The 20,388-nt window shown below is 26.6% G+C and overlaps 2 protein-coding genes across 4 annotated transcripts in view; both read right to left on the bottom strand.

Annotated features, from left to right (window-relative positions):
* Positions 1 to 4,215: 4,215 nt before the first annotated feature.
* LOC122501270 (sortilin-related receptor-like) overlaps positions 4,216 to 20,388 on the bottom strand; it is a 34,030-nt gene continuing 17,857 nt past the window's right edge. For 2 of the 3 annotated variants that reach the window (XM_043610605.1, XM_043610608.1), the window contains 5 exons: positions 17,135 to 19,807; positions 16,566 to 16,822; positions 14,000 to 14,480; positions 13,590 to 13,796; positions 4,216 to 7,377 (listed from right to left, as the gene is read on the bottom strand). In XM_043610605.1, the coding sequence (XP_043466540.1) occupies positions 7,316 to 7,377; positions 13,590 to 13,796; positions 14,000 to 14,480; positions 16,566 to 16,822; positions 17,135 to 19,807 (3,680 nt within the window). In that variant the 3' untranslated portion in view covers positions 4,216 to 7,315. Of the gene's footprint in view, positions 7,378 to 12,054; positions 12,286 to 13,589; positions 13,797 to 13,999; positions 14,481 to 16,565; positions 16,823 to 17,134; positions 19,808 to 20,388 lie in introns of those variants that run through there. The other variant, XM_043610606.1, reaches the window with a different exon arrangement.
* Positions 9,809 to 12,222, bottom strand: LOC122501271. Its single transcript, XM_043610609.1, has 3 exons — positions 11,596 to 12,222; positions 10,558 to 10,996; positions 9,809 to 10,369 (listed from the first exon to the last, which is right to left on the bottom strand). The coding sequence occupies exons 1-3, from the start codon at positions 12,220 to 12,222 to the stop codon at positions 10,032 to 10,034; spliced, it is 1,404 nt and encodes a 467-aa protein (XP_043466544.1). The 3' UTR covers positions 9,809 to 10,031.

The following is a 20,388-nucleotide window of genomic DNA, read 5'->3' as shown; positions in this document are numbered from 1 at the left end:
GAATCCATAATTACAGATGAAATATACAAATATCTATAATTATCTCTTGGAATATAACTTTCTAAAATAATAAACCTTAATATTCTGTGTATAAATATGTACGTACGTAATTGGAAATTTAATTTGAGAAATTGTAGAAATTCACCTGTATATATATGTGTATAAAAAGTAACCGTATTGTGGAATTTCGTGACAGAAGCACCTAACAATTCGCATTCTCTGAATGGAGTTTATTAAATTTTTATTTTTAAGCTTCCGGGTAATCAAAGAAGAAATAGGTGTTATACATTTTATTCATCATGATACCATTTACGGGACTGATGTCAAAAGTAATTTAACTTACGTTATACCACAGCTACTATTACACGAAAAAAAAAGGAATCTAGTCTCGAGAGACTAATCATTTTATTACAATTTATAATATACTTAACAACAACTCTTTAAGATGAAAATACAACTCAACTTTATGTGATCTTTCGCGACTGAGTCACATTTTACAGTTATATTACAGTTTTAAAACGACATATTCCTTTTGAAAAAAAATAATAGTCACGAAATTTTTTTTTCTTTTTGCAATTTCGGAAAGATAAACATCTTTTTGAAAAAAAGAATTTGAAAAATAACGAGTAATAATATTAATAATAATAATTTTTTATTATGGAATTTATTATTATTATTATTTATTTATTATGCAATAATAAATAAAAAAACTTTACTATTAAATTCTGTTCGAATTCCAAATTTTTTCTAGGACATATAGAGTAAGGAACCGTGAAATTTAAAATTCCGGGCTTTGTCTCGAATTTTTTGGGGAATTAATCTATAACGGGAATTCATTGTTAAGAATTTGGATACAAAGGATATTTTATTTATGTTCCACTTAGCAATTTCTAAGATTCGGCTACATCCGGAATCCTTCAACTATTTCTCGTTTATATGCAAATTTTGGAAGTTTTGGTATTTCGTTTTCCTCAAAAAAAAAGTTCCAAAATATCCTTCGAAAAAAAATAACTTTTTTAATGTTCACTTAGCAAATAAAAATTAAAGGCTTTTTCTAAATTTTTAATAATAATACCACTGGAGTTAGCGTCAACGCTAATAAAAATATTATTTCTAATTTTTAGGGAGGAAAATGTCACTAAATTCTCTTTTTATTCAGTTTTTGAGTTAAAAAAAATTTAAGGGCACTTTTTTTTTATTTAAAAAAACATTTGAAAATTACGATTCAAAAAATTAAAATCTTGCCCTCCTAAAAAGAAGATTAAAATTTATTTAATATAATTATCGAACAAAAACGTGGTTTTAATAAAGTTCGTAGCTCACTTCCAAGACCACGTGAAATTTAGAATTCATATTCCCAATGGAAAATTATCCATTAGTTAATTAATTAATTTAATTATATTATATTAATGCTTGCTCATTCTTTAGTTACGAATATTGTGCCAAAGTTTGAAACCAATTTTTTTACAAGTACCAAACACATAGCAAAAATTTATCAAAAAAATAAATTAAATTACAAGTTAAAAAAGGACAGGTTTAATTATTTAACCTAAAATAATAATTCTCCATTATTATAACGAAATTTTTCATAAAATTATATAAAATTTTGTAAATTATTATAAAGCTTGAAAAATCTAAATCTTACCTTAAATATTCGTCCACTGATCTCCATCCAATAATAAGACACTCGAACAACATTTTCTGCCTGATGATAAAAAAAAATGTACACACGTGGTTTCAAAATTTTCGAACACTCCCTTGACCACGTGGAGCTTAGAATTCATATTCATGATAATATAAATTTTTAACACTCCCGAAACTCCAATTAAAATATTTAATACTAATGTAATTATAAATCGAAAAATTTTACAAAATTTCCGCACTTCCGTTCGTGGAGGTTAGAATCAATTTTCACAGGTATATATATTTATGATCTGCTAAAATTGAACTCAACCAATCAAACGTCAATAAACTCAATAAACTGCCTCGAGGATAACTGCGAGAAAATTTGTCATTATTGCACTTTACAACTTCAACCATTTATTACGTATTTTAATTTTCTGTATTTAAATTAACCTTTCATTCCTCACCGCACCGAAAATCTGAAATAATTTTAATGAATATAATTATAATTATTATTATTAATTAGTTATGTTAATATAATTGTAAGGTGATTTTTTTTTTTGAGTTTAAAAAATATTATTTTTGGTTAAAGAAAATATTCTAATTTACGTAACATTCATAATTTCTAATCTGAAATAATTTAATTCTTGATAGAATTTTATTGCAATTTTTTGAAATAATTGAATTGTTTCAAGAAATTTTATGAAAATTTTAGAATATATATTTAAATTCTTTCAAAGATTTTTAGTAAAATTAAATTTAAAAAAAATTGAATTCCTACAAAGAATTTTATTATTTATGCAAATAATTGAATTGTTGCGAAGAGAATTTTATTGAAAATAATTGAATTCCTGCAAAGAATTTTATTTATTTATGAAAATATTTGAATTTTTATGTTGAATTTTATTACAATTTTACAAAATAATTGAATTATTATACCAGAAAATGTTTTAAAAATGTATTAAAATTAATTGAATTCCTGCAAATAATTTTATTACTTATGAAAATAATTAAATTCTTGCAATAAATTTTATTAAAATTTTTTGAAAATAATTTTAATTCTAGGGAAAAATTTAATTATTTATGAAAATAATTGAATTGTTAAGAAGAATTTTATAAAAACTCTTGAAAATAATTGAATTTTCTCAACGAATTTTATTATTTATGAAAATATTTGGATTTTTATGTTGAATTTTATAACAATTTTGCAAAATAATTGTGAATTATTACCAAAAAATTTTTTAAAATTGTATTAAAATTAATTGAATTCCTGCAAAGAATTTTATTACTTATGAAAATAATTGAATTCTTGCAATAAATTTTATTAAAATTCTGTGGAAATGATTGAATTCTAGCGAAAAATTTAATTATTTATGAAAATAATTGAATTTTTTCAACGAATTTTATTATTTATGAAAATATTTAGTTTTTTATGTTGAATTTTATTACAATTTTGCAAAATAATTGTGAACTATTACCAAAAAATGTTTTAAAATTGTACTAAAATTAATTGAATTCCTACAAAGAATTTTATTATTTTTGAAAATAATTGAATTCTAGAGAAAAATTTGATTATTTATGAAAAAAATTGAATTATGAAAAAAATTGAATTATTAAAAAGAATTTTATAAAAGCTCTTGAAAATATAATTGAATTCCTTTGAAGATTTGTAATGAAGTTTTAAAAATGACTATAATTGAAAAGTACCTAAGGGATCGTCCATATATTACGTAACACTTTTTGGGGGGAGGGGGGGTCAAGCTATTTGTTACGATAAGCCAAAAAAATGGCGCTAATGTATGTAACAGCGTGTTACATGGGGGGAGGGGGGGTCAAAATTTTCAAAAATTAGCGTTACGTAATATATGGACGGCCCCTAATTCAATTATTATTAATTAATTTAATTATTAAAAAAATAATTAATTATTAATTAAATTTCAATTATTATTAATTTTATTATAAAAAATTTGTGAAATAATTGAATTCTTTCGAAAAATTCTTTTCGAAAACAAATTTCAAAAATGAAAATAATTGATTATGAAGATTTTTGTAGAAACTTTTGAAAATAATTGAATTCTTGCGAATAATTTTATTAAAAAGTTTTAATATAACGAAATTCTTTCAAAAGATTTTTATTAAAATTGTATTTTAAATTAATGCAATTCCTGCAGAATTTTATTATTTATGAGAATAATTGTATTATTACGATTAATTTTATTGAAATTTGTCAAAAATAATTGAATTACTTAATCAGTTAATAAGTAAATTTTGTTTTTAGTTTTGAATCTGAAAATTATTCAAAAGCAGAAGTTTATTTCTAAAAATAACAGATTTTGTGATATACTTTATAATAATAAATTGAATACCAAGTTTCTCGCTCTAGTTAATTAATAATTAATGAATTATTGATAATTAATTAATAACTAATAAATGTTTATAATAATAAAAATCTAATAAATTGAAAAAAACTCTAAAAAGAAATGTATTGTTTATAGAGTATTAAATATTAAATTACAACAAGAAAAATCGACGATTAAAAAAAATGATACCTAAAATCGGTTTTTGTCACTAATTAAAAATAACTAATTAACATTGCGCTTGAACTTCGTTTATTTACACGTAAATATATTATATCACTGATGATCGCTACATAACCCTCGACATGTACAAGTAATACAATTACAATCTTGCTCTTCACATAATTATTATTAATTGAAATTTTTATCAAAGTCCTTTATGCTATTTTTTCGTAAGAATGTTTTTTCATTGTAACAATTTTTTCTTTTTCTTTTGTTTTTTATTTATTTTTAAAGAAACTTGTGTGACACTGTTATATATGTATTGGCTACATATAAATTAGCGATATAAATCACTCATGCATCGAATCAACGAATCGGTTCGAGTTTTTCTTTTATTTTCCATCATCATTTTTATAGCAAATACAGCTATTTAGATATAATTTTTAAAAATTACAAGGCGAGAATACAGTCCTTGATAATACTGCTTTGAAATGTTTCTTTTTTATTATCATTATTATCATTATTCACCTAAAAAAGAATCATTTTTGCTTTTTTTTCTCTCTCTTTCTCTCCTTTCTATACAAACGCAACATTAGAAATTCACAAATTGCAGACTTATCGTATCACAGACCTTCAAGAAGGTTTTTTTTTTAATTCGATTATTAAGTTTAAAAAAACAAAGAAGACTCTCAAAATTTTTAATCATTTAATTAGTGTCGAAAAACACATGTCGATTATTTTCGTTGCGAAGTGTTTAAATAATTTAAAAGCTTATAGAATATTTATCAAAAAAAAAGAAAAGCAAATGAAAAGAATATAAAAATAAAAGGGTTTTCAGTCTTTATTAATCACCCGAATGAATTTATCAATGGAACTCGAAAGATTCTTTAGAGAATATAAGAATCTTTAAAAGAATCTTTTACAACAAAAAACTTGTTAGGCAAGAAATTAATTTTCTAAAGACAGTAATTTTTTTTAAGTAGTTTTTCCCCTTTTTTGTTAAAATTCACCTTTCTTTATAATTTCACATTATTCTGAATTACGTTTTTAGAAAAATCAATTATTTTTTTTCTTTAAAACCAAAATTTGTTCGAAGCTTCCTATTTATAAAATTAATTAAAACGTCGTAATTCATCAATTTTTACATAATAATTAATACCCGCCTTGGACATTTAAATCTATTACTCAAACTCGAAACGTCGACACAATACATTAATCATTATACTGTTATTATTATTGTATTTTAAAGACACTTTAACATCTTAATTTTATTGTTTAAATTTAACAACCATTCGGTTCTGATTGTTTTTATTTTTTTTTAGTTTTGGCTCGGAACGCAGTTCAATATCTCTTGAAGAAAATTACCAATTATTATAATATTCGAAACGGGGAAAAAAGTCGTAAGGATAAAAACAAGTTGTTAATTCTTTTTTTTATATATATATAAATATATATAATATAGTCACAAAAATAACCAACACGGTTATTTTTAAGTTGATCGTTATCAGTTCACTCTTTGGCTCTACTTTTTTTCCTCATCTTCATCATCATCATCATTATCATCATTTTATTTATCTCCTCTAAAGGTTCAAATTAACAAAACAATTTTCTTGGCAACCTGTTTAAGATAGTTTCTGTCAGTAAACAGCCATTTGCTTGAAACTTTGTTTTCAACTTTAAAAAAAAAAACGTCACATTACAAAGTAGAAACTTATTATTTAATTGCATTGGCAATCACTGACACTGGGCTTAACTTTGGTTGATTCGACTCCTTTTTCAAAGAGATTTTTCTTTTACACTTTACTATCACTAATTAATTTCAGAAAATTCTCTTGCGATTGATAAGAAAAAATATTCATCGATAGAAAAAGAATTCTAAATTTATAGAAAAATTTTCCTAAGTTCAATTTTTCTACTTTTCTAATTTAAAAAAAAATTTACACAAAAAATTTAATTTCTCTTACAATGAAAATTAAATTTGTTTTCTACCTAAAGAAATTTACATCCAAATGTCATTACATCCAAATTAAATAATTAACTTTCAAGAAAATATTTACTCGCAAGAGAATTGTCCCAAAAAGACAGTGGCTTTGAAAAAAAAAAAGTTCTTTCAACTATTTTAGTGTAAAACAATAGATTGAATAATTGTTTAAACAAAAATGGAAAAAATCGAATGAAAACATCAACGTAGAAATGAGGTACGAAGAGAAAAAGGAAATAAATTATGAATACCTCATAACTTCGAGAAATTTTCATCATTCACAATATTGTAATTAAAAAATAAGAAACAATATTTTCACGACTAACTTTACACGGGCCTGCCAGAAAGTTATTTTTTTCACGAGGGCGAATCACTCAAAACGAAGTCACTCATTAGCGTAATTAATAAGAATGTACAAATATGAATAGGAACAGAATTTTTCACAGCAAAAAATTGACGACATTTGAACCAGATCTCTCGCGTTGAGATCAAGTTTTCTTTTTTATTTATAATTCTTACATTTAAATTGGATATCTCCCTCGTCTTTCCTTTTTTTTTTTGCTTTTTTTGTTTTTTTTCCTCTTTTTTTTTTGTTAAACTTTTCTTTCGCCAAAAAAAAACAATAAATTTCTTTTCATTTTTTTTAGACAATGAAACGACGACGATCTCTTAAAATAACAACTTATGAAACGTAATGAAGTAAAAACAGAAAAATAAAAAGAGAGGTTCATCACTGCACTGAACTGTTTAAAATATCGACTATAATATATGGCATCCTAGAATCGAGAAGTATTTTCATATTTTTATATGTCGTTCATAGAAAATGATTGCTATGTACAGTGCGGCCTGTATGATTTACATTCGCTTATTTCTTTTCTATGATTTTCTTTCTTTTCGTTTCTTTTTTTTTTCTTTGCTTTTTGTATGCAAAAGCATCATTTTTGGCAACTGCGGTGCCAAAAAAATTAATTTACTTTAAAAATTAATTACTTTTGCTAACTACTTCTCGATAAAATAATGAAATAGTTTTTTATACAAAGATTTAACGTAAGAGACGACGGTCAGTCGATTGCGTGACTTACGTGAAACCATTCTCTGTTTTTTTTTTAATAAAATTTTAATTCTAATTACAATTATTATCATAGTAGTCCGCATAACTTTAGTATATTACGTATATATGCATCAATTTTTTTTAAGCCATTACCAATGGTTCATCGTCAGAAAATCCTCTAATCACTGGACTGTCTTCTTCTTCTAAAACATCGAATACTCTAATCAGTCTTTGAATCACTTCAAAAAGTGCTATTTATTTATTTTTTTTTAATCAGAATTCGTTTAATCTACACTAATTTACAAGAAGAAAATAAACTTATCCAAGAGCAATTCCACGAAAAACGATCAAAAATTTTAATTTTCTGGAATTTTTTAATAACAAAAACCTTTTTTCAAAAAAAATATTTGTTAATCCCTCTTCTTTCAAATATAAATCTTATATTTCAATTTTTACAAAAACTACATCTTCTTTCATTTTTTTATCATTTTCATTGAAGAGCTTAGATTTTTTTTCAATAAATCTATATTAAATTATTAATAATTGTTGTCATCCGGATGTCTGCTCGCAATTAAAAAGTGATTACTTTAATTTAAATTTCTAACAATTTTATTTACTTAAATTTTTCTTATTATTTCAGTAATAATCAAAACATTAAATTTAAAGTAGAATTTCATTGAATTTAAAGTTCGAAACCTTGTAAGAAAAATTTACAAATTACATTATTTTTCGCAATTTAAGTTAATAAGTGAATTTTTTTCTAAATTTTAAAAGATAAAATTTTTGTTAAAGAAATATTGTAATTATTGGAATTTTTATAATTTTGAATCTAAAATAATATTTAATTCTTGCTTAGAATTTTATTAAAAATTTTGAAAATAATTCAATTCTTTCGAGAAATTTAATTGCAAATAATTGAATAATTATCAGAATTTTATTAAAATTGTGTAAAACGATTGACTTTTTATAAATAATTCTATAAAATCTTTTGAAAACAGTTAAAATCTTTCGAAAATCTATTAAAATTAAAAAGTTTGAAAAGTGAAAAAAATTGAATTTTTTCAAAAAATCTTAATAAAGTTTCAAAACTAATTGAATTCTAGAGAAAAATTTCAATAAAATTTCCAAAAATAATTGAATATCGGTGAATAATTTTATTATTTATAAAAATAATTAAATTTGCAAAAAATGGTATCAACATTTTTAAAAATGATTAAAAAAGTTTTTAAAAATAATTGAATTATTATAAAGAATTTTAACGAAATTTTCAAAAATAATTAATTGAATTTTTTACGTAAATTTTATTACCTACTTATGAGAATAATTGATTTCTTTCAAAGATTTTTATTAAATTTTCGATAAATAATTGAATTTCTGCAAAAAATCATATTATTTATAAAAATAATTGAATTATTATAAAGAATTTTATAAAAGTTTGGAAAATTATTGAATTTTTTCAATTAAATAATTGAATTTCTGTGAAGAACTTTATTATTTACGAAAATACATAATTAATTTTTTTTAAAATTTGTATCAAAATTTTTGAAAATGATTTATATAAACTTTTGAAAATAATTGAATTCTTACGAAAAATTTTATGAACAGTTCCAAAATTAATTGAATTATTACCAAAAATTTTAATAAAAGTTTTAAAAATAATAAAATTTTAACGAAAAAATTTTATTATTTATAAAAATAATTGAGTTCTTTCAAAGAATTTTAATTAATTTTTGAAAAATAATGGAATTTCTGCGAAGAATTCTATTATTTATAAAAATAAATGAATTATTATAAAAAAATGTTATAAAAAATTTGGAAAATAATTAAATTTTTTCGAAGAATTTTATTACAAGTTTTAAAAATGAAAAGAATTGAATTATTATGAAGAAAAATAAATAAATTTTGGAAAATTACTGAATTTTTTCAAAAATAATTGAATTTCTGTAAAAAATTTTATTATTTATGAAAATAATTAAATTTAAAAGAAATTGTACCAAAATTTTTTGAAATGACTTATAAAAAGTTTTTTAAAATAAATGAATTTTTACAAAAATTTTATGTAAAATTCCAAAAATAATTGAATAAAGAATTTTATAAAAACTTTGGAAAATATTTGAATTTCTTCGGAGAATTGTATTAAATTTTCAGAAAATATTGAAATTCTTGCGAAGAATTTTATTACGGAAATATTTTTGAATTATTATTAGTTATTTTCGTATCAAGGGCGCAAAACAGGTGATTGCGACGATGGCGAAATGAAGGGACCGAGGGGACACAATTTCGCGCCCGAGGCGAAGCCGAGGGAGCGAAATTGTGTCCCGAGGTCCCGAAATTTCGCCAGAGTCGTAATCACCTTTGCGCCCATGATGCTAACATAATTTTTTGTCCTAACTGCATGGAAAGTATGTCATTGAGGGCACGAGCAGTGAATTCTTTTTAATGATTTTTTCGATTTACCTAATCTTGCCCTCGCTTCAATTATTTTTTGCGTCCGAGGTGTGAACAAACTTTCTTGTCCTACCTGGACAAAAAGCATTTCATTTTAGACACAAACTGTATATAAAAAGTTAAAAAAGAGATTTAAAGGAAACAAGCATGGGGCTATATGTTTTTTAAGAATATTTTAAATACATCTTAAATTGAACCAAAATTTTTATTTTGAAAATATTTTAAACAATACTTAAATGTCACACATTGAATGGTATGTTTTGTAGTTTAACAAAATTCATAAACTTTCGTTAAGAAAAAATTAAATTTTATACATATTTGTTGTTTTTTGAAACAAAAACTTAACGAGGCGAGATAAAAAATAATGAAAATATGAGCAAAAGATACAGATGTGTGAATGTCAAATTATTTATTTGTAGATGTTGAATGTGCAGTGCGATATGTTATATGTAATTGATTGATTGTTTGATTCTTGAGAATTATTAATTTGTGATGAATAATGAATGTCATTGGTTTTCCGAACTTTGTTTGATGTGTTTTGCCCTGATGAGCTAGCTGCAGTTGAAATAGAGTCAATATCTGATGCAATTTCGTGGATAATTTTTCGTTTATTTGATTTTTTATTATTTGACTCATTCGATGGAATTTCCTTGATCTGCTTTGAACCACTTGATGAGGCTAAATTCACTGAGGCTTCAATTTGATTTCCAATTTTTCTCTTGTATGTTGTTGATTCTTCAATGTAACCTAGAAATATATTTATTTTTTAGAATATTAGTTCATTTTTATTTATTTATTATTATATAAATTAGTTATTTTTAAACAATTTTTAAATATAGGAAAACAAAGTTTCGTTAAAAGTTATAGGGAGGATTTTAATAAAATGTCAAATACTAGAAAAACAAATTTTAATTTAAATAAAAATGAAATTTTACCTTCCGCTACGGCTGAAGTTTTCCAACCTCCGAGACGTTTAAGAGCGATTATGTCCGCACCAGAATCGGCTAGTAATGTAGCAGATGTCCTTCGAAAGCTATGTCCGGTATATAATTCAGGATTTTCGAGATCTAAATATTTGGCAATTTCACTCGGCATTTTACCGAATTTATTTTTCCCAATAACTTGGGTGGTGCACTTTCCTTTTTGAAAGTTAAGGAAAAATTTATTCGAATTAGCATTTTTTGGTCTTAGAGATTCGTACTTTGACACAATTTCTCGAAATTCTCCTTCCACAGTAAATGATCGTGGTGTTTTGGTTTTTGTATTTGGTATTTTTATTAAAAGCAGATTGCCTTCATGAAGAACATCTTCCATTTTTATTTTTGATAATTCTTCCCTTCTGCAAGCACCACTTATGCCGAAAATTAAAGCAACCTAAAAAATATTTCAATTTTTAATTAGCTTTTATTATATAATTGGTAGTTTTTGTTTTATTTGTTTATTATTAAAGCATTTCTTAATATATTTTATTTATTTATAGAAGGTTATTTATTTTATTTTATATATTTTACAATCATATGCATGCATTTTTAGCAATCATTATTTTTAATTAATATTTTTTTAATGTATTATTGATTTTTAACTTTATAAAATTTAATTAATTAATTTATAATTTTTTTGTTATTGTTATACTTTTTAATATATATTGTACTTATTTATAAATAAATATTTGCATTTTATTTTATAGATTTTAACAATGATATGCATGATTTTTTTGAAATGATTATTTTTAAGTATTTATTTTTATATTATTATATTTATCAATTATTTATTTAACGTGTAACTTTATTTATTAAATTAATAAATTTGTTGATTTGTTGTGCAGTTATGAAATTATTTTTGCACGCATTATTAATTATTATACATATTTTTATTAAACTTTTTTTTATATATAATTATTGATTATATAAATTTTTGTTTTATTTTGTTTCTATCTTATTTTCTTTTTTATAGATATATATATTTTTACTTACTTTTGTAGCCAAAAATATGTCATCCGGAGCTTCGGACAGAAACATGTTAACATTTTCGGGAGATAACGTCTTCGATTTTTTTGATTTGTAACCATCTGAGTTTCTTTTCAGAAAACTTGTAACTTTCATAAAGCTTGCAATGTTAACATTGTCATTGTTTTTTAGAGTAGATTTTAACATGGAGTATGTTGACCATACCGTTGGTGGTTTATACTTTTCAGATAATTCTATCAAATATGCTAACATAACATTTTCTGTAATAGTCGTCACCTTTTTTGATTTGGCCCAGGTCTTGAATGTTGTGTAGACACTGTTATATTTATTCTTTGAAGTTGACGGCAGGAAATCTTTTTGAGCCTCTTTCACAAGTTCGCGAATTTCCGGTGGTGTGTGGAAATTAGTATCTTCATTTTCATCCGAATCATTTGAATTATCCATCATCTTTTTCGAATTTTGACAATTTTCAGCAATGACAAAAAGAAACGTGCTTGATATCGTTAACACTAAGTCGTCTGCTACGCTACGGCGTTGTTTTTCGGAGGGAATAGAACCAGATATTAAGGTCGTTCTCCAATAGAATCCTAAACTCATACGCTGCGATGCGTAACTAACGTATGGTTTTAGCATGGGTAACCATAGCAACCCGACGTTACTGCGTCTGCAAATCAACGCAACGCCGCTTTTTGAATCCTATTGGAGAAAGACCTTTATGAGACAGGGAATCGGAATCATCGTTTGTTGAGCAGGGTTGGACACATAAAATACTTTAGTTAAATTACGTGGCCTTTTACAGTAAAATATCTCGCATTTTTTACTTAAAATGTTTAATACACAATGTATCTTTGAGTAGAGGGGGGTAAAATACGTACTTTACATATTATGTATACGAAACTAGCTATTTTACGTGAAAAAAATAAAGTAACGCAAAATTTTCTTTACTTTATGACCGTTAAAACGAAAGAAGCGGGCGGAAAATAATTTGCGCCCGCTCGGAGGTAGAAGAAGCGGGCGCAAAATATTTTGCGCCCGCTTGGAGGATGGTAAGCGGGCGCAAAATATTTTCCGCCCGCTTCCCCTACCCCTGCGTTGGAATGAGTCACTTTGCGCCCGCTCTAAGTGCCCGAAATGACATACTTTCCGTGCAGGTAGGACAAAAAAAGAATTTTTGTGAAATTTTTGAAAATAATTGAATTCTTTCGGAAAATTGTGTTAATTTTTTTAAAAGTTGTATCTAAAGTTTCAAAATAAGAAAATAATGGGTTTTCAAGAAAATAAAAAAATTGTCTTTAAAAATTCTTTTCTTTTACTTTCTCGAAAATATATTATTGTCCCACTTTCATTATTACATATTTGATTTGAAAAAATCTCAGCTTTCCAATGAAAATGATAAAAAAATAAAAAAAGATGTTGTTTTTGTAAATATTGTAAATTAAAATCCCATATTTTTCAAAAAGAGAGTTTAAGAAATTTAAAAAAAAAAGATTTTTGTCACTAAAAGGCACACAACGAATTCTTTAAAAATTTATATTTTTAATTTATTCTTTAATTCTTTATAAAAATTAAACTCTGTCAAGTTTTGTCGAATTTATATATTAATTCGAATATAACAATGTCTGTAACATCTAATTTTTTCGATTATATCTGTTCACGTGGAATTGCTTCTAATCTAATCTAAAATTTTAGTAATTAGATTATTTTTTAGATTATTATTTACCAGACAAATAAAACTATTCGGTTATATTTATAAAACAACAAATTTTGAAATTAATTTTCGAATTTCGTAAAAATCTTCTCCTATGTACACGAAAATTAAATTAAAGCACGAGAATTGAAAAATATATCAGGACTCGTACAAAAAATACTCTTTAAATATTCTTTTATTTAAAGAGTATTTTTTGTACGAGTTCAAAGTTTTGCGGTTAAAAACTAAAAACCGAACACTCAATAAAGTTCGGAAAGAAAATTAAATTAAATAGAAAATAAAAATCACTTACCTAGGCCATCAGTAGTGCCAGGGAAAGTTGCCTGACCTCTCCTCGTATCATAATGGCTGTTTGCAAATTGTGTAAAACTATTTGACAGTCTTCTGTGTCTAACAACAAAATAACCCAGAGCTGCTCCTAATGCTACGATGAGCAAACATAATGGAATGGCAAGAGATAGAATGTTTGATGTATTCATTGTCGAAGCTCCTAAACCAGCTGTAAAAACAACAACACCATCATCATCATTAAAAATGTATTTACAAATTAAATAAACTAAATAAAATTCATAATTCCTTACAAGATTTAAAATTATTCTTTACTTTTTGTTGCAACTGTTTTTTTTTGTTAATTATTTTCAATAATTTTATTTTAATTCTTAAAAATACAAAAAAGAATCAAGAAACTAAAACAATACTCACCATTAGGATTTGCTAGACTGACAACTTCACTCAGGTCGCTGTGATAACCTTCTTCACTAACTAAACGCACGGCAATTGAGTGCATAGCGTCAATATTTTCCGGAACAAATTCAAATGGCGATTTTTTACTGCTATAAATTTTGGCATTTGTTTCGTTGACAATATTCGCTCCTTCTGTTATCAGAACATCGAAATGATATTTAGTATTTTTCAAACTGTCGGACATATTTCTTTGTTCCCATTTGACGATATATTTCTCATCATTCTGCTTTTCGACTATCACTTGATGAGGAGGTATAATGGGAGGAGCATTATAAATAATTGGTTCAGTTGGAATAGCACCGTCAACATCCGTCGAGACTGATATTTGATATTTTCCGCCCAATTTTATATTTTTCAACATGTGCTTCATGACAGTGTCATTCGTCGGATTTAATGTAATTGTCGATTGTTTCTTCAGCACCAATTCAGTGACGAAGATCTGAAAAAGTAAAAAGGATTATATTAGTTCGGTCAATTAAAAATTTATTTTCGATTCCTCAGGGTTGCCACAAAAATTTAATTTTGTATTTCCCTGACTTTTCCCTGATTTTCAGACAAATTTTTGACTTCTTTCTTGAGTCAAGAAAGAAGTCAAAAATTAGTCTGAATGACTCTAAAGAATATTTATTTATTTATTCAAGATTCCTATACGGGCTAAGCTCTTAATAATAATAATGATCAATATCAATATCAATATTTAATCATTATTCCTGAGTCTTCGACACGGAGTGATCGCTTTCTTCATGTTTTATAATAATTAAAGATTTTCGAGTGATAAAATCATTATTTAATATCATAAAAATATTGTTACTGTAACTTCTTCAAAATTATTTTCATCTTTTCAATTCAATTATTATTTTCTAGAAATTTCAACTAAAATTCTTCTAAATCAATTATTTTTAATAATTTTAGAATAAGTTTTTTGACAATTTTCAATTTCATTTGTTTACAATATTCAATTTTACGAAATTTCAATTATTCGAAAATTCTTGGATTCAATAAATAGTAGAAAATAAAATCTTCAAATAATTTCCAAAAAAAAATCAATTACTTTTTTTTTAAATATTAATTCTACAGAATTAATATTAATCAAAAATATGAAAAATTCAGATTTTCAAAAATTTTTATTTGCAACCATTTAAAAATTCAATTATTCCTAAAAATTCACGCTATGTTATTAATATTCAATTATTATCTAAAATTTTTACTAAAATTCCTTTTTTAATCAATTTTTATTAAAAAATTCTACGAGAATTAAATTATATACACAAAAACAAATAATTTATTGAATAATTGAAAGTTTCTTAAAATTGAATTTTCATAAAGAATTTTAACAACAAATTTTTAAATAATTGAATTCTTTCGACGAATTTTAATAAAATTTTTTAGAATAATTACATTTTTCGAAATATTTGATTAAAATTGTATTAAAAATAATTGAAATTCTGCAATAAGTTTTATTATAATTATAAAATTAATTGAATTCGTAAAAAGAATTTTTTATTTATAGAGATAATTGAATCTCTTTGAAAACTTTTACTATTTGTGAAAATAATGAAATTATTGCAAAGAAATTTATTTAAAAAATATATAAATAATAGAATTCCTGTGAAATTATTACTATTTATGAAAATAATTGAATTATTGCGAAGAAATATACAAACAATTTGTAAATAATTGAATTCCTTTAAAATTGTTACTATTTATAAAAATAATTAAATGTTTGCGTAGAATTTTATTAAAATTGTTTTAAATAATTGAATTTCGGAGAAGAATTTTATTATTTATAAAGATAATTGGAATTTTGACGAGAACTTTTTTAAATTATTGAACATAATTAAATTCTTTGAAGGAATTTTATTTCTTTTGAAAATAATTAAATTTCTAAAAGAATTGTAAAATTGTAAAATTTTATTAAAATAGTAGAAGTTGAAAATCATTGAAAATATTTGAAATTTTGCCAAGAATTTTATTAAATTTTTTTTAAATAATTGAAATTCGGAAAAAATTATTATTTATAAAGGTAATTGGAATTTTGACGAGAATTTTTAAAAATTTTTGAATATAATTGAATTTTTGCGAAGAATTTTATTACTTTTGAAAATAATTGAATTTCTGCAATAATTTGTAATAACTTCTCCCAAATTCAATTTTTTCAGTGTTTTCAACTAAAATTCTTCTATAAATCCATTATTTTTAATAGTTAATTAAATATGTATTAAAAAATTTAACTAATTCCAATAGAATTTAAATTATTTGTTAATAATTCACTTTTTAAAAATTTCTCATTAAATTCATTAATAATTGAAATTTTATACAAATTTAAAATTTAATCCTTGTGAAGTTCATCTATTTATGAAAATTGTAATCGCAACTCTTTTAAAATTCAATGATTTTTGAAATATTTAAGTAAAATTATTCATTAAATAATTTGTAATAAATAATTTTGTGACAGCACTTTTTTTTATAGATACTTTTCTTTGAGAATTTTGATTTTTTTTTGTAAATAAAAATTGACACTTACTGTATAATTAATTGGGGTGTCGATTAAATCGCAACTTGCTCTCCAGCTGACAAATATAGTGTCGATTTTGTCCGAAGGTGAGACTCTCAATTGCTTGGGACGAGCTCTCGGACTGAAATGCGTCTCAATTTTGTACGGCTCACTCAATGGACCAGATCCGAATGTATTATCCCTGATACCAACGGAAAACATGTACTTGCTGCATGCCTCCAGATCACGAATTGTTGTTCCCACATGGCTCGTTATAACCTTAGCTTCTGCAATAGAAAAAAATGTACAATCAGAAATTAAGTAAATCCAATAATACAAATAAAAAATATAAAAAAAACTAATAAACGAAATTATTTTTAATAATTTTTGAGAAAGTTCTTTGAAAAAGTTCTTTGTGAATTCAATTTTTCAACAAATATTTTTTAACTTGTTGATCAAGAAACATTGTAAAAAAATTTTTTTTAAGGCAAGAATTTGGATAGTAAATTATTTTTTCTTCTAAATTGTCGATTACAAACGTAAACTTCATCAACTTTGTAAATTTTTTAATATGAAATTCAAAGGTAAGTAAAAATTACCTTTATAAAGATCTTGCATATTGACAGCGTAATGTACAGCATACTGCCATTTGGTTTTCCGCGAATCTTTAGGAGGATCCCAACTCAATTTCACCGTAGTTCCTTGCGCCTTGATTAATTCTCCTTGTACCTTCAAAACTGTAGGCAAAGCCATGCCACTAGTAGTACCGGCAATTGAAGCAGGTTTTCCAAAATAATTTTTCCTCTTCGCAGTGACTTCAAACGTATACGAGACACCTGGAGCCAATCCATTCACAGTATAGGTATCAACATTTTTCTCAATAACGCTGAAATTTAAATTTGGATAGTGCGACGGTGATTTTGGCATGATAGTATAACCATCAACATCGGGAACCTTCTGCCATTTCAATGTAACCGAATTGTTTGTCGTTTTTTCCCCAATCACTTCCAAATTCTTGATGTCATCGATATTTGAAGCGCCATCAAATGTCAAGGTCACCACCTTTGATGTATTACTTTGATATCTTTTATTCTTCGCAATTACCCAGAAGGAATAATTCTTTCCCGGTTCAAATGCCAAATCGATTGAAACTGATGTTTTTTGTAGGGAATATTTCATGGGTGGAATCGGTGGAGTTATGAATCCATCGTATCCAATTATAACGCCATTGGGATGAGCTGGTGCCCGCCATGAAATTTCAACTCGAGAGCCATTTTTCTGATCGACAGTAACTTCGTAAGGTTCGGTTGGCACTCCTTCTTTTGTCACTCCGATGTGGTAGTTACCGGGTGGAAAAACTGTTTTCGAACCCTTTATTCTGACAAAAACTGTCATGTTGTATCGGGTGTATGGGGTTAAATCAGTAAATTGGTAATTCAAACCCTGTAACCAACTTGTAGCATTCGTCCACTTGGGGTTTATTTCATTGGCTGGTGCGATCGATGGCAAAAATTCGAGAATCGTATTATTTGGGGTCGACATCCACCAGTGCAAGTGGATACTATTCGCCTCGGTGGTTCGCTCATCGACCTTCATGATAATAACTTGATAGACTCTTGTATTTTGTTCGCAATTCATTTCATCGGATCCATCGAAGCAATCGGGTTTTCCGTCACATTTATGAGCGAGTGGAAGACAGAGTCCTCCATCGCAGAGGAATCTCCCTTGTACGCAAGGCGACATTGTCGGTAGGTTTGGATTCTCATCGCCATGACAACCGTACTCGTCACTTCCATCCGGACATTCTTCGTGTCCATTACAGACATTGTCCGCCGAAATACAATTTCCATCAGTTCGACACATGAATTGATCGTCACGACAACCGATATGCGTTCCCTCGCAATGCAACTCGTCCTCATTCAGCTTACAATCGGGCGAACCGTCGCAAACCCAAGCCTGCTCAATACAATCGCCATCGTAGCACTGGAATTGATGCGGTTGACACACACGAGGATGTTCCGTAAAACTAGGACGATCCGTCGTCACATCCGGATTCCCACATCCGAGCTCGTCCGAATTATCTCCACAATCATCGACACTGTCACACTTCCACCAGTAAGGAACACACTTCTTGTTATGACACCTAAACATCCAATCATTGCAGGAATTCGTCGGCAAACTAGGCGGGAATAAAGGCGGTGCCGAGGTCTGTGTACAATTCTGCTCGTCCAGTCCGTTATTGCAATCTTTATCTCCATCGCAAACCCACGATCGATAAATACACCGATGCTGTTGATTCTGATCCTGACAATCAAACTGCCACGACTCGCACTTCATACTCTGACAATCAGCCTCGTCCGATCCGTCCTCACAATCCTTCTCCCCATCGCACTTCCAAGTTCTCGGTATACACATATGCTCCTTCGTGCACTGAATCTCATCCGACTTACAAGTACTCGGCTGCACCGGAATCGTGCAATTCCTCTCATCCGATCCATCTCTGCAATCATCCTCCCCGTCACACAACCATCGATGCGAAATACACCGCCCATTATCGCACTTAAATTGCGAATCGGTACAATTCGAATAAGTGCAATTCATCTCATCCTTCCCATCCCTACAATCTCTGTCCAAATCACAAACCCAATAGATCGGAATACATTTATTATCATCGCACTCAAACGTATTCGGACTGCACGTCGTTCTACTGCACAGACTCTCATCCGAATTATCCCCACAATCATTGTCGCCGTCGCATTTCCAAAATTCCGGTATACAAACACCATTGTCGCACTCGAATTGATTGCTCGAGCAGGTGTTTGCTATTTTTGGACATGTTGAATTGCTAAATGGTGCAATCCCACCGGGACACATGCATTTGCCGTTTGTCATTACCATACCGTCGGGACAGAGGCAAACAAAACCATCTGGTGCGCCTAAGCAAATATGAGAGCATGTACTGTTCACACAGGGATTTGTTCCTGTTTGTACACTGTGAGCGAAAACTTTTAGATCCATTAGACCAGTGAGTTGGCCAATAATTGTTGTTATTTTTCTACCATGATCCTTGTCGGCGGTGAAAATCATCGATTGCTTCCAATCGTCCCAGTACATATTGTCCTTCAATACGGCAACGGCAAATGGATGTGAGACACGTTCATCTTGAGAGATTATTTTCTTGAAATTCTTCCCGTCAAAGTCAGCTGAACCAATGTAATCTTCCCTTGCGTCCACCCAGTAAATACGCTCTGCCATGTGATCAATAGTGATTCCTAAAATTTCAAACAATTTCAAATATTAATAAAAAAAAATACATTTATTCCATGAATAAAAAATTTGTCTTTATGAAATAAAAGAATTGTCTATACGAAATTTCAAATATTATGAAAGATTTCGACTTTCAAATATTATTTGAATTTCAAATATTATTCTTTCGGATTGTAACACTTTCTTTGTAATTAATTAAAAGATTTCTAAATCTGACGCTAATAATCGCTAATAATAATAAAAAGTTAATAATCAATGTGTACCGTGGAATGTGGAAAATAATCTAAGATTGTTAGCCTGCACTTGAAATTGAATCCAAAACGATTAAAATTTGAAGTGATAAAATTTTAAGAAAAAACTTGATTTTTTGACAATAGAAAATCAAATTGGTTACGAAGATAAATTAAAGTTCGAATAATTAAACAAGGTTGCCATAAAAATATAATTTTCTTTTTCCCTGACTTTTTCTGATTTCCAGATAGAATTTTGAACATTTTACCCTCCCCCTAAAGAATATTCTGATCCTCTCTAAAAAATTGAGATTCACAAAAAAATATTTATTAAACATTTATTTGAAATCATCTTT

This window comes from Leptopilina heterotoma, unplaced genomic scaffold (genome assembly GCF_015476425.1).
Source record: "Leptopilina heterotoma isolate Lh14 unplaced genomic scaffold, ASM1547642v1 Lhet_206, whole genome shotgun sequence".
Classification (NCBI taxonomy): domain Eukaryota; kingdom Metazoa; phylum Arthropoda; class Insecta; order Hymenoptera; family Figitidae; genus Leptopilina; species Leptopilina heterotoma.
Note: the sequence above shows the minus strand (reverse complement) of the source record. Positions and strands in the feature narration are given on the sequence as shown.